The following is a 19,760-nucleotide window of genomic DNA, read 5'->3' on the forward strand; positions in this document are numbered from 1 at the left end:
TGTGCTGACGACTGGGGGCAAGCTTGTAGTGTATACCCTTTGGTTGGTTGATGATGCATGGAGGGGATTGTAACTATGGCAATGAAATGATATACGATAGGAAGAATGTAAAACTAATGTTCTCCCTTGTAAACTATCACATAATTCACAATAAAACAATAAAAAAAAAATTACCCCACCATTATTATATTATTTTCTTCAAATGAAGAAACCAAAGCTCAGAGAGGCTAAAATGTTTTTCTAACGTCACACAATTTTGGGTCTCAGAGTCAAGGTGAGGCAGAGGACTATTTAACTACTATGCTACGCTGCCTATCTGCTTTGAAAAGCTATTCTCCAAACTGATTATTAAGGGATCACTTGTTAGTGATCACTAACAAGTGATCCTTTAATAATCAGTTTGGAGAATAGCTTTTACAGAAAGTCTTTCCTGGTGTGGTACCATGAATTTATTTTGATATGGCTTTTCTATCCAAAGTCTTAATTCCCACCAAATGATCGAGTGGGGCCACAGGATGTACAGGACTCTAACACTGGGACTGGTGAGTTTTGCCATCCTGCCAGGTTTAAAAGGAGCCATCTTAGAAGCATAACAGATGATCTCAAGACAATCAAGAAAGAAGAGCATGAGGGGAGCGTGAGAGCCCTGTGTGGAAATGCAGCAATAGTAGAGGTGGTGGTGTGGAGAGACAGAGCAGCTGTGTACTTTTAGGCCCATGGATGGAGTAAAGCTGTGGGTAGGAGGCTGGCTTGGAGAATGTGCACTTTGGGCATTTACAGACTGACTACAAGATCTTTGTAATACTTGCCTGAGCAAAGGCTGAGGGACCACATGGTTGAGAGGCCCAAGACAAGAGTGAGGCATGACTGCAGTATGGCAGAGAAGAGACAATTCTGACAGGAGACAGTTCCATCTTGAGTTGTTTCTGATCCTGAATTGTATCCTGTTCATGTCCCTAATAAACCCCATAATTGTATTGTTCTATGTGGCCATTGCAATGGATTGTTGAATCCAGATGTAAAGCAGAGAGTTCTGTGAGATGGATGGTTGGTGTCAGAATAGGATAAAGAAGGTTGTAGGGTAGAGGCATATATATGACCTCCACATCATAGGCTGATTTTGAATTTTGTTCTCCTTCCTCCTTGTGAAGCAAGAGGAAGTCAGACATGGTGTCTGTGCCATGTTTACATACGATCACCTAGACCCCGTCCTCTGTTCCCATTTGTTGTTGTTGTTAAATGCTGTTGAGTCGGTTCTAACCCACAGAGACCCTCTAGAGGGTTTCCAAGGAGCGACTGGTGAGCTTGAACCACCAACCTTGCAGTTCAAACCGACTGTGCAGTCTAGAACATTAACCCACAGCACCACACCAAGACTCTGTTCCCATAGTAGCCAACATTTACTTCTACTCTGGTATTTACTTACAATATTTTGAAAATATTTATCCAGAAGTCTGGCTCTCCAACTAAATAAACTGTAATTTCTGGAGGCCAGCCACTATGTTGTATTCACCCCAGTCTCTCTCAAACACTTGGCATCCATCTTAACAAAACCAAAGAAAGAAAGATAACCAATAAGAAAGGTAAGTCGCGTTTTGTCAGGGTAAGTTTTCATGTGTATTTTTCATATGTATTCATGTACTTCCTGAAAAAGCACAGTGATTAAGCATACAGGCTTTAGAGGTTAGTTCCACTGACTTCCATCCCACTTCTGCCACTACCCAGCTGTGTGACTATGTTCAAATTACTTAACCTCTCTGTGTGTTGATTTTCTCATTAGTGAAGTGGGAATAATTAAGTCTATTTCATAAAATGATATGAGAATTAAGTGAATTAATATAAATTGTTTAGAGCATTGTCTGATTCATAGTGTTGTTGTTGTTAATTATTGTGAGTTGTTCTGACTCATAGAGACCCTGTATAGGGTTTCTGAGAAGTGACTTGTGAGCTTGAACTATGTTACAGTTTTAACCAACTTTGCAGTCCAGTGCATTGACCCAAAGCGTAATTGCCCAATAAGGGTTAATCCTGCTGTGGCACTGCAGGATAATACACAAGACTGCAAGGTCAGTTTGAATTGCAAAGTTGGTGGTTCAAACCCATCAGCTGCTCCTTGGAAACCCTATATAGGGTTGCTATGGGTCGGAATTGACTCTATGGCATTTAACAACAACAACTAATATTATCACTATTAAGTTTGAACCATGAGGTCAGTAGTTCAAACAGACATGCATCATTATCAGAACACAGAACATAAGTATAAGTTTAGGGAAATGGGAATTGATCAATAATGAAGTGGCCTGCATAAAGATTGATATCCTTAGCTTAACAACAATTGTGAGTTGGTGCAGGACCGGACAGTGTTTCATTCTGTTGTGCATAAGGTCTCTATGAGTTGAAACTGACTCAATGGCACCTAACAACAACAAAACAACAACCTGGAATCTTTCTCTGAGCACAGGCAGCTGCTCTGCCTACACACAAGACAGGCCGGAAATGTTGGAAATTAATCCCCCAGGGGTACCTCTCAACAGAATCTACACTTTACGAGAATCATCTAGGGATCTGTAAGAATCAACTAGGGATCTTATTAAAATGTAGATTCTGATTCAATATATTTGGATGGAAAGGCAAATGCTCAGCAGGCAGTCAAACCAGAACAAACCAACCAACTCAAAGCCCTACATGAAACAAGATCAGATCCTCAACAGAGCGAATGTTGGCCCAAAACTGACTGACAAACGTCAGTGTTTAGAGATAAGTTTCAATCAGCAAAGGAAAATGAAATGGGGCAGCCAATGTGGTAGGGGGAATACCAGAGCTGTGTGAAGTCCCCGCAGCCAGATGAAGGAAATATGTCTGTCAGATGCTATTCATAGGTCAGGAAAGTGAGCCACTTCTGATAATGTCTAAAATTATTATATTTGACTCAACTTATTAGCCTAACTAATCATGAATGACTTTCTGTCATGATCACTTATAGAAGTGGCTTGAAATATATCTTTCATAGTTATTTGGCTTTTCATGTGTTACTTATCAGTTATTTTCTTGACCAGATTATAAACTTTCCTAGAGCAAGACTATGACATACATTTCCTTGGTTCCCACAGAGAACTCAACAGAGAGCATGGCCTATAATAGGCACTTGACAAACATGTCATCTTTTAATTTGCATATTTAGCTAAAATATCACATTCCCCGTGAAAGATTGCCCCATTAATATGTCTGGAAGTGATCTGTCCCTTCTCTGAACTCCAGCAGCATTTTTTGTTGGCACTTACCAATTTTTGCTTTGCATTTGCTAGTTAGCGTTTTGTAACTATAAAAATCGTATCACCTCTACCTCAGATTCTGATTTTTTTTTTTTTTTATGGCAAGGAATATGTCTCATATGTCTTTGGACCTTCCAAACAGCCTAGAATTCGTTAAGTAATTAATTACTTGATCCATGAAGTCATGCAGTCATGAATCTGCTCTTTATTTAATGTGTCCCAAGTAAGGGCATGTTAATAAAGTCCTTGTTACCCCAAGACATGCTTCCTTACTGATCTAGCATTATTCTATGGTGTCCAGAGTTTAAAACCCCTGTCTTGATGTGCATTTATGGTGATCAGTGCTTCAGGAAAGCTGCTGTACATCGCTGGCATTTCGTTACAGAGGTTTATGGCATCATTTAAAAAATCATAGCCAATGAAATTTTGTTGCTTAATATTCACAAATAAAAACTAATTAAAGTTGTGATTTATGCTTCTTGGTTCTGAAAGGTGATGAGATGAGCACCAGATCATCTAATCCAGGTTGAAGGGAAGGCCTGACTGGATATTAAGACAGATCTGCATAGGACACCTCCCTTTTTAAATTCTGGGCATTCCAACGACTGCACTGAACTGGGGAATGTATTCCTTTATCTCCTTGTTTGGCCAAGCAGATGTTGCTCTTGACTGTAGACTATAAAAAGTAGACAAAACTTAAGTCCACCTAAAAAATGAAGTTTATGATGTATATATATATATACATATGTATACATATAGATATATCTAAAAGAGGAGAATTTCCAATACAAAGCTATAATACAAGGATTAAAGAAAAAAAACTCATTATTTTGAGCTGGGGCTTTCTGAACAAGCAAAGATAAGAGCTTTCTTTCCTATGAAAAGAAGTTTCACATATTAGAATATTGATGTATCACTTCCTTATCTAGCTAGATATAAATCCTATCTGACAGGAAACTATGTCCCTTCCAGGAAGCCAAAATAGAAATGTCCCTCCTGGGAAAAACTGAAAAGTAAGTGAAGAGCAATGTCTCAGTGTCAAGACACTAAGAAAGAGATCAGTTCAATATTAAAATAGTCATTTTGCGGTTGGCAGCACCACTTACTGGTATAATTTTGATTTTTAAAACTGAACATTTCAGTTATAATTTTTCCAATATTAGGAATTTTTTATTAACAAAATTTTAGAAATGTAAGGGAACCATCATTAAGATTATATCTTCACTTTTCAAGTATGACTTCAAGAATCTGACCTTATCCTGTAAGACCAATAACCCACATCATGTTGAGATTCCATAGAAGGTGAAATATAAGAGTTAAATTTTAAAAAGCAGTACATTCTAACCTTACCAAATGTTGTTAGTGCCATCGGGTTAGTTTTGACTCATAGAAACCCTGTGTAGGGTTTCTGAAGAATGGCTGGTGAATTTGAACCACTGACCTTGTGGTTTGACCTAGTGGCTGCAAAAATGGGCTCAAACACACAACTGTGAGGATGGAACAGCACAGGGACAAATGATCTATTCACCAACCTTGTGGTTCAAATCGACCTTGCAGTTCAATACATCAACGCACAGCACCACACCAGGATTCGCTAGATTTATGTTACAGCACAGAATGGTATAATATTGAAAGAAGGGCCGTAATAAATAATTAGCTGTCCTGTATGTGTCTTTGTCTTCTTGAATTACTATTTGTAATGTTCTGGTCAGCAATTTTACCTCCTCATTTCTTTCATTCGCTTTAGCATTTCTACACTGGAGAAAAAGTTTCAGAGTCTTAGTTCCACCTTGATCTTTACATCTTGTTGTTGTTGTTAAGTCCTGAGGAGTAAGTTCTGTCTCATAATGTCCCAGAATAGTGTTTCCAAGGAGCAGCTGGTAGGTTTGAACCACCAACCTATGGTTAGCAGTCCAGTGAGTATCCTGTAGAGCCACACCTGGACTCCATTAGAATAGTTTTTAATAGAAATGTGAAATTGAAATAAAGACTTGAAATCCATCCTTATTATTTTTTGTGTGTGTCTAAAGACTACAAAGCATTCACCAAGGTATTTTACTTGGAGATTAGTTCATCTTTATTATGAGAATATGATTTAAAGTTGCGTCTAGCAGAATGTGCATATTAGTAAAGACTGTTCCACCTTTAATACTTAGTCTCTTGTTCTACCTAAATCCTTCCTTGTTGATGCTGCTTTTAAGTTCTGTTGAGGTGTTTCCTAGTCATAGCCACCTTATATAGGATTTCCAAGGAACAACAGATGCGTTTGAATCTCCAACTTTGTGGTTAACAGTCCAGTGCTTATCCATAGTGCCACACCAGGACTCCCTTAATCTTTAGTCCCACCTTAATCCTGCCTCATAAACAACTAACTTTAAAAAGGTATCCACAATCAAGGAAGAGCATGAGTGGAACATGAGGTCCTACCTAGAAAAGTGGTGACAGAAGACATGGTAGTAGAGACAGTGGCATGGAGAGATAGAGCAGCTGTGGACTCTCGGCCCATGGACTGAGAAAGTCTGTGTGTCTACAGGCAGGAGGCTGGTTTTCAAAATGTGCCCTTTGGATATTTAAATGAATAGATATATTTTTTGTTTTGTATGTGTGCATCAACTATTTTTGCTTTGTTGTTTTGTGAAAAATGAGATGTAAAAAGGAAGCCATAGGGAGGAAGCAGGATAACTATTGTTGCAGGGAGGGGACTGTAATAATTAAGATGAAATAAAATGTATGATTGGTTAAAGGTAAAGCTGATGATATTGTCTGTTAACTTTCACTCAATTCACAACAAAAGTTAAAAAAAAAAAAAAGCATCCATAATCACAGGAATAAAGGTTAGGATTTACAATACATCACAGAAAGGAACAATATGGTTAGAAGGACCATAATAGATAATTAGCTGTCTTACAAGTATAAAAAAATTTGTACATGAATTCTTCAAACTACTATTTCCAATCTTTTTTTTTTTCTTTCTGTCTTTACCTAGCACATAAAACCCTTCCCATTGTTAGCTTCATTTTGACTTATTTTGACCTACTGCCAAAACCACAGTCTCTTCCACTGCTCTTTCTGAATAATAAATAACCAGAATCTGTTTTCCCACTAAATGTTTCAACGCTGAATGTTGGCTGTGGCTTTCACCTTCTTTGCATACCTTCTAATGATTCTATTATCAATTAAAGAGCATGTAAGTGCTCAGTTTGACCCTATTTTCAGTAAGGTGAAGATCAATTTTTAGGAAGATCTTGAAGCTAATATTAAGATTTGCAACCAGGAGTTTCAGAGAACAATTGCAATCACAGTCATATATCATACTCAGATAATTTTATTCATGTAAGTTTTTCTCAGTTTTCTGCTTTCTTCTTCAAATTGTCTGTTTTATAACGTGACTTGTTAATGTTGGGAAAGCCCTAAGTTTGATTTTATATAGAGAAAACATAGCACATCAAATGACTTCTCAAAGTATTTTCTAGCCTAACCTGAAAACGTGAAATATATTCTTATGTTGTTCAAATTTAGTTAAGCATGGTTTTCAGGTTGTTCCGTGGTCACATGAAAACTGTACATACTAATTTGTAAACTTTGATGCTACTGATGACAGGAATGTTGTGTGCAAGGACCATGATATTTAAATTATCAGGAGGGAAGGGCAGACATGAAAGAAATAATGAAAACTGAGAAGGTAGTAAAGTTAATGAACTGGAGGTACTGTGTAACATCAATTAATTACCTCAACACTCATAAATATTTATGAGGTATATGACTCTGTGGAACTCTGGTGGCATAGTAGTTTTAAGCTTTGGGTTGAAAACTAAAAGGTTGACAGTTCAAACCCACCAGCTTCTCTAAAAGAGAAAGATGAGGCAGTCTGCTTCTACAAAGACTGAAAGTCTCAGAGTTTATGGGACAATCTATTCTGTCCTATAGCATGACTGTGAGTCAGCATCTACTGAATGACACTGGATGTGAGTTTCTCAGCATTTATTTACATAATGAAAGATTAAATATTAAGTGGAAAAAAGGCAGTTCTGATGCAATAACTCTGAAAAACTTAAAGATGGCTATCACAACATTAGTGGAGAGAACAAATAGACTACCAGAATGAAACTAAATTTCACAATGAGGAAAGAGAACATTGAAAAATGATCTAAACAAAAAGAAGTACCAGATAAGAAAAATCAATGAACTATTAACTCCTCAGTATCGAATAACAAAGAAAATATACATTAGAATTGTGAGATACATCAGTGAAAAAGGTAAAGATACCAAATAAATAAAACCAGATGCCATAACAATAAATGCTAATTTGACTTTGTTTGAGACACCAATTTAAAAAAATGCTTTTTGTTGTTGTTTTTAGGTGCTGACCCATAGCGACCCTAGGTACAATAGAAATAAATACCACCTGGTCTTGCAACATCCTCACAATTGCTACTCCACTTGAGATCACTGGTCCTGCCAGTGTGACCATCTATTTCATGGGGATCTCCCCTTTTTTTGCTGTCCACTTTATCAAGCATAACATCCTTCTCCAGTGACTGGTCCCTGCTGATAATATGTCTACAGTATGAGAGACAAAGTCTGACCATCTTGGCTTCTAAGGAGCATTCTAGTTGTACTTTCTCCAACACAGATTTGTTTGTTCTTTAAGAAGTACCTTTAATATTCTCCAATACCATAACTCAAATGAATCAATTCTTCTAGGTCTCTTAGTCTTATTCAAGTCTCATATACTTTCACATGTATATGAGACTGTTGAAGTACCATGGCTTGGGTAAGGGATAATTTAGTGTGCAAACTGACATCTTTGCTCTTGAACATTTTAAAGAGGTCTTGTGCAGCAGATTTGTCTAATGTAATATGTCCTTTGACTTCTTTATTGCTGCTTCCATGAGTGTTGACGATAGATCTAAGCAAAATGAAGTCTTTGACAACTTCAATGGTTTTTCCATTCATCATGATGTTATTTATTGGAACACTGGTGAGCATTTTTGTTTTATTGACATTGTCGTGCAACCTTTCCTGAAGGATGTGGTCTTTGATCCTGATCAGTAAATATTTCAAGTCCTGTTTGCTTTCATCAAGCAAGGTTGTATTATCTGCATACTACAGGTTGTTAATGAGTCCTCCTCCAATCCTAATGCTACATTCTTCTTCACATAATCTAGCTTCTCTGATTATTTGCTCATCATACTTAATAAATATTATGAAAGAATACAACCCTGGCACACACCTTTCCTGATTTTAAACTACTCAGGGTCCCCTTGCTCTATTTGAATGCCTGCTTCTTGGTCTATGTACAGGTTCCTCATGAGCACAATTAAGTGTTCCGGAATACTTATTTTCTACAATATGGTCTATAGCTTGTCATGATCCACACAGTCGAAATCCTTTGCATATATATAGTCAATAAAGAACAGGTAAACATCTTTCTGGTATTCTCTGCTTTCATCCAAGATCTAGCTAACATCAGCAATGATATCCATCATCCCACGTCCTCATCTGAATCTGGCTTGAACCTCTGGCACTTCACTGTCAGTGTACTGGTACAGTTGTTTTTAAATTATCTTTACCAAAATGTTAGTTGCATATGATTTTGATGATATTGTATGATGGTTTCTGCATCCCATTGGCTTACCTCTCCTTGGAATGGGCAAAATATAGATCTCTTCCAATTAGTTGAACAAGTAGCTGTCTTCCAAATTTCCTGGCATACATGAGTGAGGGTCTCCAGTAATGCATCAGTTTGTTGAAAATTTTTAATATGTATTCCATCAATTCATGGAGCCTGTTCTTTGCCAGTGCCTTCAGTGCACAATGGACTTCTTCCTTCAGTAGCACTGGCTGTTGATCATATGCTACCTCTTGAAGTGGTTGAATATCGATTAATTTTTTGTACCATGACTTTATGTATTCTTTCCATCTTCTTTTGGTGCTTTCTGCCTCATTCAATATTTTACTCAAAGAATCATTTAGTATTACAAGGCGAGGCTTGAATTTTTCCTCAGTTCTTTCAACTTGAGAAATGCTGAACATATTCTTCCCTTTTGGTTTCCTAATACTAGATCTTTGTACATTTCATTATAATATTTGACATTGTCTTCTGTTCAGCTCTTTTTCCTCCTCATTTCTTCCATTTGCTTTAGCATCTCAAAGCTGGAGAGGAAGGTTCAGAGTCTCTTCTGACATTTCATTTTGGTCTTTTCTTTCTTCCTTATCTTCTTAATGACATTTTGCTTTCTTCCTGTATTATGTTCTTAATGCCATCCTACAACTCTTCCAGTTTTTAGTCATTAGTGTCTAATGCTTATAGTGTTATAACTGAGTCCATTGTGACTCTAATGACGCTAAGCCCTTATGTGTTACAGAGTAGAACTACTTTCTAGATGTTTCTGACTTTAAAGAAGCATAATCTTTAAAGAAGCATATTGCTAGGGGTTTTTTTTTCCATGGGGGTTCTATCCACCAACCTTTAGGTTAAGTAGTCAAATGTAAGCTGCTTATACCACAAAGGGGCCTTACACTAACTATAAAGATTTTTTTTTAAATATTTTAATTTTCCTTGATCTGAGACACCAATTTCTAAAGATTGCTTGTGAAGTTTTTATGGAAACAAAACACAAAATACAGAAAAAAATAAAGATGCAAACAAACAAAAATTATAACAATATCAGTAAGACAAAGGAAGACACTTAGAATTATACAAGCATTACAAACACAAAGGCAACTACTATTATATATGCAATCCTGAAATATCAATAAGAACAAATTATCTACAAGTGGATACATAGGCAGACATGCAAATTGAACATGTATGTGTGGGTGAATGGGACTAAAACCATGGCCATATATAGGTTTGACAAAGAATATTTCTACACACATATTGGTATGTGCTATTAATATACCCATGTAGAGCAAACAGGGGGACAATAATATAAGAATTTCTTAGCCATAACCAAACACCTTGAGGAGATGCGCCATTGGGCTCAGGGTGTAGGATCACAGTTTGGGGAGACATTTGGCATAACATAGGTCACAAAGACAATGCTATACATCCTACTGTGGTGATCTTACAAGCTATAAAGCATCCACTGAAGATGCAAGTATTTCCTAAGAAAAGAATGAAATAAAAAAAGAAGACTCAAAGAAAAAATTAGTCCAAAGGAATGACTCTGATCAGGATTACAGAAAGTCCTGGAGAGAATGGGAGAAAAGTATAAAAACAAATTCAAATTCTTAAAAAGACCAGATGTACTGGTCTGATAGAGGTGGGCAGAACCCCTGAGAATATGACCCTTAGACAGTCTTTCAATCTCGGAGAACCTGGAATTGAACCCACACCCAGAAAACACCTTCCAGCCAAATAAACCTATAAAGAGAACAATAATACCCATGAGGAATGTGCTCCTTAGAGTGAACAACCAAAGGAGGACCAAAGGGAAGCCCAAGAACAAAGCTCAGAAGGCAGGAAGAGGCAGGAAATTAGAATGAATGGAAAAGTGCAACACAGGTATGAAGTGGAAAGTTTACCACTGTTATATTGAGGGAATTGGAACTAATGTCATGCAACAAAATGTATATCAACCGTTGAATGGAAAACTCATTTGCTCTGCATACTTTCACCTAAGTCACAATTAGAAAAAAAAAAAAAAAAGACAATATTCCAGAGTATAGCACAATGATAGCATTTATAGCAATGTGACCAGGTTAATTTGCCAGTATAATAAATGATTTACAATTAACATTTTCATATTTGATAAACTTCTTATTCCATTTGGTACAGCTATGAATTATGAACTCAAAAGAGGGAATTTTATTACATATTTAGTCTTTTTATGTTGATCATAAACTCATCATAAATGTAGATATCAGAAAATCATGGGCATACTTTTTGAAATGTTTCAGTCACCGATAAGTTCATATATATATATATTAAATATTTCATATTTAATTCAGAAAGAGAAAAATATAAACAAAGTCTGGAATATAGACAACTCCTTTAGTGTAAAAGGCTATGTTAAGATTGAATTGTGTGCCCAAAAAGGATACACTGAGATCTCTATACCTATACTTATGAATGTGACCTTGTTTGGGAAATAGAGTTTGTCATTGTCATCAGTTGGGTTAAATGGGGTTATACCATGGTAGGACCACTGTCCTACACCTAATCCCTCATAAACTATGTCTTATAAAGGGGAGTACAGACAAAGCCACATACAGGGGAAGACGGACAACATGAGACAGTAAAGAAAGATGCATCTACTACCCAAGAAAATAAAAGACTGTTGTTAAGTGTGGTTGAGTCAGTGCTAATTCATAGCAATTCTAAATAGACTTTCCAAGGAGTGGTTGGTAGGTATGATCTGCCAACCTTGGTTAGCAGTTCAATGCCTATCCTACAGCTCCAAAGAACATCTACTAAAAACTGAGAAAAACAAGGACCTTCCTCTAGCGAGTGATGCCCTGATTTGAACTAGCTATTGTTGTTGTTAAGTGCCATTGAGTAGGCTCTGACTCAAAATGACTCTGTATAGGGTTTCTGAGGAGCGGCTGGTGGGTTTGAACCACCGACCTTACAGTTAGTAGTCCAGTGCTTATCTTATAGCATCACACCAGGACTTTTAGCCTCCATAAATTTCTGTTCTTGAAGTTACCACTTCGTGGTGGTTGTTACAGCAGTGCTTAGAAACTAAGATAGGAGAATATTGTTTTTGTTATATTTTTTAAGATAGAAGATAATGGTCCAATAAAAGAGGTGAAATTAATTATGCAGGAGAGAGAGGGGACAATGGTAGCAGTGAAAGCAAGGAGTCAGAGAGGATGGAATCCACTGCACAAGTAGAGAGGTTAATCTGAATTAGAAGCAGGACCCAGGTTACACTCATATATATCAGAACCTAATACAGCACAGGACTGCTAACCACAAGATTTGTGATCCAAACCCACCAGCCACTTCTTGGAAACCTTACAGAGTCACTGTGAGTCAGAACTGACTTAACAGCACTTAACAACAACAACAATAGAATGAAAACATGCTTGCTCTTTTATTCTAACTCCCTAAAAGAAATTTACTGAAAAGTCCTTGAAAAAAGGGAGGGCAATACCTTAAAATAATTTCTCCTACCCCCAAAAAATTTTTTTACTTTATACTCAAGTTAATTTCTATGTTAAATTTCACTTAACTAGTCATAAGTTTAATTATACTCTCCATGTGGAAAAGAAATCTTTACAGTTTTCTCTTCTCAGTCTTAGATCATCACTGAATCAAATGAAATACCTGTTCCTAGGTTGCTGAAAATCTGTTGCCCAAAATTTGTTACTAGTTAATGGGAATCCAAGAAAGAACACATAGACATTTCAAAGTGGCAAAAACTGCAAATTTCCTCTCTCTCCTATTTTTTAGTACTATTTCTTTGGTCAAATAGAGAGTTTCTGGATTTCCCTCTGCTGACAAAAGAAGGATGAGACTGATGATGCCTGTGTAGAACCCAAGTCCAGAGGCTCAGGGAGAAAAGCATTCATTCATTTCAGCAGATGCAACAACTGACATTTGAAGGTGCTTCAATTTCATTATCCTGGTGATCCTATTTAGAATCTGACAGAATTAAAAAATAATAATATTGAGGGATGGGAACCCAATTGTTTGGTTTGATTACCTGTTTATTTCTCAGAGGACGAACCACTTCCTGAAGGCACAGCTCTAGATCATGGAGATAGTCCTTTTCTGTCTGTATCAGCTCCTTGATGATTTTTGACCGCTTTGCCATCATTCTCCTCACCTGTAGCTCTTCTTCCTGGGCTGGAATCTCAGCTGCAGAACACCCAGCTTGTGGAGTCATCTTTTCTATTAAATGATAATATGTACATGTGAGGTTTTCTGCAGAGGTTTCTTTTTCCTGTTGGCAAGGAAAAAGGCTTGGTGTATCTTTACTGCACATTTTTCAAAAATGATGTGTAGGGTGGGCAGGCTTGCAGGGTGTACCCTTTGGTTGTTTGATGATGCATGAAGGGGATTGTAATCATTGCAATGAAACAAAAAATGATAGGATGAATGTAAAGCTAATGTTCTCCCATGTAAACGATCATATAATTCACAATAAAAACTTTATAAAAAATGATGTGTACTAGTATCTTGTAAGGTCAAAATCTTATAAAATTATAAACAGGAGAGGAGGTAAAAAGGGACAATTCCTTTATCACTTCCATTCTTTGATTGTTGTAAAAATATACACGAAAGGGCTTCAAAAAGTTTCAATTCCATTTTTCACCTTATGAAAAGAGATGAAACAATGTCATATGGCACCAGATTATTCAATACTGAAACATAATGAAGAGCCCCAGAATACTGTCAGATATAGTGCTAGAGGATGGGACCCCTCAGGTTGGAAGGCACTCAAAATACAACATGGAAAGAGTTACATCCTCAAAGTAGAGTTGACTATGATGATACCAATGATGTAAAGCTTTCAAGATCTTCATTTGCTGATGGGGCACAGCTCAAAATGAAGAAAAACAGCTATAAACATCAATTAGTAATGGGAACATGGAATGTAGGGAGTATGAATCTAGGAAAATGGGAAGTTGTCAAAATTGAAATGGAATGCATAAAGATAGATATCCTAGATATCATTCATGAGCTGAAATGGACGAGTATTGGCCATTTTGAAGCTGACAACCACATGGTTTACTATGCCAAATCTGACAAGTTGAAGAGGAATGGCATCATATTTATCATCAAAAAGAACATTTAAAGAATTATCTTGAAATACAATGCTGTCTGTGATAGGATAATATGCATATACTTAAGGAAGATAAGTTAATACTACTAATGTTCAAATTTATGCAACAAACTTTATCTAAAGTCAGTGATAAAGAAATTGGAGAATCCTACTAACTTCTTCATTCAGAAATTGATCAAACATGCAATCAACACTACTGATGATTGTAATACAAAGGTTGGAATAAAGAGAAAGGATCAATGTTGGAAAACAAAGTCTTATTGAAAGAATTTTTTGAGACAAATGACTTCTTCATTGTAAATACCTTTTTTTTAACAACATAAAAAATGATTATACACATGGCCCTCACCAAATGGAAAACACAAAAATTAAACTGACTTCATCTGTGGAAAGAGACTGCTGAAAAGCTTCATATCATCATCCAAAACAAGGCCAGGGCAAACTGTGGAACAGATAGTCAATTGCTAATATGCAAGTTCTGGCTAAAGCTAAAGAAAATTAAAACAAATCCATGAGAGCAAAAATATGACCTTTAACATATCCCACCTGAATTTAAAGAACATCTCAATAATAAATTTGATGCATTAGACACTAATGAACAAACACCAGAAGAGTTGTGGGATGACATGAAGCCCATCATGGAGGAGGAAAGCAAAAGTTCATTCAAAAGACAAGAAAAAGGCAAAAAAGCAAAATGGATGTCAGAAAAGACTCTGAAACTTGCTTTCCAGCATAGAGATGCTAAAGCAAATGGAAGAAATGAGGAGGTGAAAAGCTGAACAGAAAATTTCAAAAGGCATCTCAGGAGAAAAAGTCAAGTGTTATAGTAAAATGTATAAAGACCTGGAGTTAGAAAACCAAAAGGAAAGAACACATTCAGCATTTCTCAGGCTAAAACAGCTGAAGAAAAAAATCCAAGCCATGATTTGCAATAGTTAAGGAATTCAATTGCAAAAATATTGAATTCTGCAGACAGAATCAAAAGAAAATGGAAGGAATACACAGAATAACTATACCAAAAAAAATTGTTAATGTTAAACCATTTCAAGAGGTAGCAGATGATCAAGAACCAATGATACTGAAGGAAGAAGTCCAAGGTTCAATGAAAGCACTGGCAAAGAACAAAGCTCCAGGAATTGATGGAATACAAATAGAAATATTTCAACAAACTGATGTAGCACTGGAAGCACTCAATAATCTACGCCAAGAATTTTAGAAGATAGCTACCTGGCCAACTGATTGGAACAAATCCATATTTGTGCCAATTTCAAAGAGAGGTGACTGAACACAATGCAGAAACCAACAGAAAATGCCATTAATATCACATGCAAATAAAATTTTGCTAAAATAATTAATATAATTCAAAAACAACTGTAATAACACATTGACAGTAGTTCAAGCCAGAGTCAGAGGAGGACATGGAATGAGGGATAATATTGCTGACATCAGATGGATCTTGGCTGAAAGCAGAGAATGCCAGAGAGATGTTTACCTGTGCTTTATTGACTATGCAAAGGCTTTAGATTGTGTGGATTATGACAAGCTATGGACAACACTGTTTTTTTTGTTGTTAGGTGTCATCAAGTTGGTACTGACTCATAGCGACCTTATGCACAGCAGAATGAAACACTGCCTGATCCTGGGCCAACCTCACTACTGTTGCCATGCTTCCGTCCATCAGTGTTGCCACTTGGCCAATCCATCTCGTTGGGGGTCTTCCTCTTTTTCTCTGACCTTACTAAACATTATATCCTTCTGTTCTTTTGGCAGCCCATGACACTTTCAATATTCTCCTCCAACATCATAACTCAAAAGCATCAATTCTTCTATGGTCTTCCTTATTCACTGTCCAGTTTTCACATGCATATGAGGTTATTGAAAATATCATGGCTTGGGTCAGGTGAACCTTAGTCCTCAAGCTGACATCTTTGCTCTTCAAGACTTTAAAAAGTTCTTGTACAGCAGATTTGCCAAATGTAATACGTTGTTTGATTTCTTGACTGTTGCTTCCATGAGTATTGATAGTTGATCCAAGAAGAATGAAGTCCTTGATAACTTCAATCTTTTCTCCTTTGATAAAATGTTGTTTATTGGTCCAGTGGTGAGGATTTTTGTTTTCTTTACATTGAGATGTAATCCATACCAAAGGCTGTGCTCTTTGATCTTCATCAGTAAATGTTTTAAGTCCTCTTCCCTTTCAGCAAGCAAGGCCTCTTCCCTTTCAGCAAGCAAGGTTGTATCATCTGCATATTGCAGGTTGTCAGTGAGTCTGCCTCCAATCCTGATGCCACATTTTTCTTCATAGAACCCAGCTTTTTGGATTATTTGTTCAGCATACAGGTTGAAAAAGTATGGTGAAAAAATACAACCTTGTCGCACACTTTTCTTAATTTTAAACCATTCAGAGTTCCCATGTTCTGTTTGAACAATTGCTTCTTGGTCCAGGTACAGATTCCTCATGAGCACAATTAAGTGTTCCAGAATACTCACATTTCACAATGTTGCCAATAACTTGTCATGATCCACCCAATTTAAAGCCTGTGTGTAGTCAATAAAGCACAGGGACAACACTGCAGAGAATGAATATTCCAGAACCCGTAGCTGTGTTCGTGAGGAAACCTGTTTATAGACCAAGAAGCAGTTGTTCAAACAGAACAAGGGGGATGTTGAAAGTCAGGAAAGGTGTGTGACGGGGTTGTACTCTTTAACCACACTTATTCAATCTCTATGCTGAACAAATAATTTGAGAAACTGGATTATATGAAGATGATTGTGGTATTAGGATTAGAAGAAGATTCATTAACAACCTATGAAATGCAGATGATGCAACCTTGCCTGCTGGAAGTGAAGAAGACTTGAAATAGTTATTGATAAAGATCAAAGAGCACAGCCTTTCATATGGGTTGCACCTCAAAGTAAAGAAAACAAAAATCCTTACTACTGGATCAATAAATAACATCATGATAAATGGAGAAGTGATTGAAGTTGTCAATGACTTCATTTTGTTTGTATCAACCTTCAACACTCAAAGAAGCAGTAGTCAAGAAATCAGATGAAGTACTGTACTAAGTAAATCTGCTGTACAAGACCTCTCTAAAGTGTTGAAGAGCAAGGATGTCAGTTTAAGGACTAAGGTGTGATTGATCCAAGCCATCATATTTTCAGTAAGTAGCCTCATATGCATGTGGTAGTTGAACAATGAATAAAGAAGCCCATAGAAAAATTGATGCATTTGTGTTGTGTTGTTGGAGAAAAATATTGATGGTAACATGAACTGCCTGAAAAAGAAACAAATCTGTGTTGGAAGATGTATAATCACAAGGCTTCTTAGAAGCCAAGGTGGTCAGACTTCGTCTCTCATACTTTGGGCATATGATCAGGAAGGACCAGTCACTGGAGAAGGATATCATGCTTGGTAAAGTGAAGGGACAGCAAAAAAGGAGATCCCAATAAGATAGAATGGCACAATGGCAACAACAGGCTCAAGTGTGGCAGCAATTGTGAAGATGGTGCAGGACTAAGCGATGTTTCATTCTGTTCTATGTAGGGTCACTATGGGTGGGAACTGACACAGTAGCACCTAACAACAACAACAAAGTCTGTCAGTTTGTTGTACTGTGGTGACTTCCATGTTGCTGTGATGCTGGAAGCTACGCCACCTGTATTTTAAATACCAGTAGGGTCACCTATGGTAGACATGTTTCAGCAGAGCTTATAGACAAAGACAAACTAAGAAGCAGGAGGGGCAGAGTACTTCTGAATGGTTATCCACTGAAAACTTTATGAATAAACAGCCGAACATTGACAGATATAGTACTGGAAGATGTAAACATTATGAATAGCAATAGAATATTTTCAGCTATAGTGTCGGAAGATGAAGTTTGAAGACACTCAAAATACAGCAGAGTAAAAGGTGACTCCACAAAGTAGAGTTGACCATGCTGACGTGAATGGAATAGGTTTTGGGCCCTTCATTTCCTGATGGGTCAAAACTCAATATGAGGCAAAATACCTGAAAACATCTATTAATAATCAGAACATGGGAATATATGATGTATGAATTTAGGAAAATTGGAATTTGTGAAAAATGAAATGGAATGCATAAAGATCAATATCCTAGGCATTAGTGAGCTGAAATGGACTGGTATTGATCATTTTGAGTCAGACAGTCATATAATTTATTATACCAGGAATGAGAAACTGAAGAGGAATTGTGTCACTTTCATTGTGAAAAAAAGCATTTCAACATTTCTTGAATTATTTGACAAGCATTGTGTCTCAAGCAGTAAACAAAACAATAAAGGACCTTTCCCTAAAAAAAGAGAACATTTCAAGATCTATCTTGAAGTTGGGCAGGAGGCAAGATGGAAGACTAGGTAGAAAGGCTGTTCAGACCCTCTACAACAAAGATATGGATAACCAAATGAAACAAATGCAGATAATAATTCTGGAACTCTGAGCTTCAAATAAAGGGACAGAGAAATAGATTGAATGCTTCATAAGAGAGAAAACTGAGCAGTCATGGCAAAATAAGGAGAGATTGGTGATACATTATGAGTCAGTAGCCAGACAGGCACACACATCTTGAGATTTTGTGAGCAGCATCAGAGACAAGAAAACATATTGGTGTTGCAGAAATATACCTATGGCTCGCAGAGATGAAGGTGCGATTTTATGTTCTTGTTCCCCACGCTCCCCTGATAGTAAGAGGCGAAACCAGCCCCCACCCACAAACACCACGAGGGAGGCTCCCACGCTTCCAGCAGTTGGAGCTGCACGGATGTGGGATCTGTGGTTGTTGGTGCCATTAAAGGAAGGGGGAGTTGTCCGCATTGATGTTGTGAGGCAGGGCCCTGCTCCAGATCTCCAGAGTTGGCCCTGACCAGACCTGGCTTAGGTCTCACTAGGAGAAGGAACTGCCTAGATGTATGGGGGAGAAAACAAAAACACAAAAAAGAAACTGCTGATCTGTGCCAATAGTCAGGCCAGCTGTGGTAGCATAGTCAGTCATCTTGAACTTTCACAGTGACTTTGAAGGCAAGAGGGCAGTAGGTGGTGCAAAGCATACCGCTTATTGGTGAACAAAAAGGGATAAAATTTTTTTATATTTTTCTTTTCTTCTTGAACCCAGTATTACTCTGGTGACTAAAGGTATGGCTGGCATCCATCGACACACAACTCTATGGAAGCTCCTCCTCTCTGGGGCTGTCAAAGTTGCATCCAAGTGTGTGGGGAGCTAGCAGCATCAACTCCAGCACCTGGAATCAGGTGTGGCCTATTCCAGACATACAGAGGTGGTTCTGGTCAGTCTTGAAGTAAAGGGACCTCTCATCCTTGGTTATACTCTGGGACAGAAATACCCTGATAACTCAGCTGCTTTGAGGTCTGCACAAACTGCTTCCAGATTGGGTTCCCACAATAGACAACATCTAGCCCTACAGGAATTCCATCTGAGGTTTTGTGTTACTGTCTTACCCTTCACTTTCATATGAAGAGAGATCCTTGGCTGGCCAGAGCCCCTAAAATTCTCTCCTCTCCGGGTCTGGCACGGCCTCTGTTTGTTTATTTTTTTCATTTTATTGCTTTTCTTTCTTTCATTCTCTGTCATCTTTCTATCCTTTATATCTCCCCTTTCATTTCTTCTTTTTTTTTCTGCTACTCTTTTACAGCCATTTCTGCTGCGATTTTTAAAATCTCTCTTTAATTTTTCTCTTCTTCTTCTTCTTCTTCTTCTTTTTTTTTTTTTTTT

The 19,760-nt window shown here is 37.3% G+C and overlaps 1 protein-coding gene across 1 annotated transcript in view; it reads right to left on the reverse strand.

The window, feature by feature from the left end:
* The window catches only part of ARHGEF38 (Rho guanine nucleotide exchange factor (GEF) 38), a 193,392-nt gene that overhangs the window by 127,246 nt on the left and 46,386 nt on the right, over positions 1-19,760 (reverse strand). Inside the window, exon 2 of the mRNA XM_006874555.1 lies at positions 12,929-13,116. Within this exon, the coding sequence (XP_006874617.1) occupies positions 12,929-13,116 (188 nt within the window). The remainder of the gene's footprint in view (positions 1-12,928; positions 13,117-19,760) is intronic.

The sequence above is a fragment of the Chrysochloris asiatica genome, unplaced genomic scaffold (genome assembly GCF_000296735.1).
Source record: "Chrysochloris asiatica unplaced genomic scaffold, ChrAsi1.0 scaffold00285, whole genome shotgun sequence".
NCBI lineage: Eukaryota > Metazoa > Chordata > Mammalia > Afrosoricida > Chrysochloridae > Chrysochloris > Chrysochloris asiatica.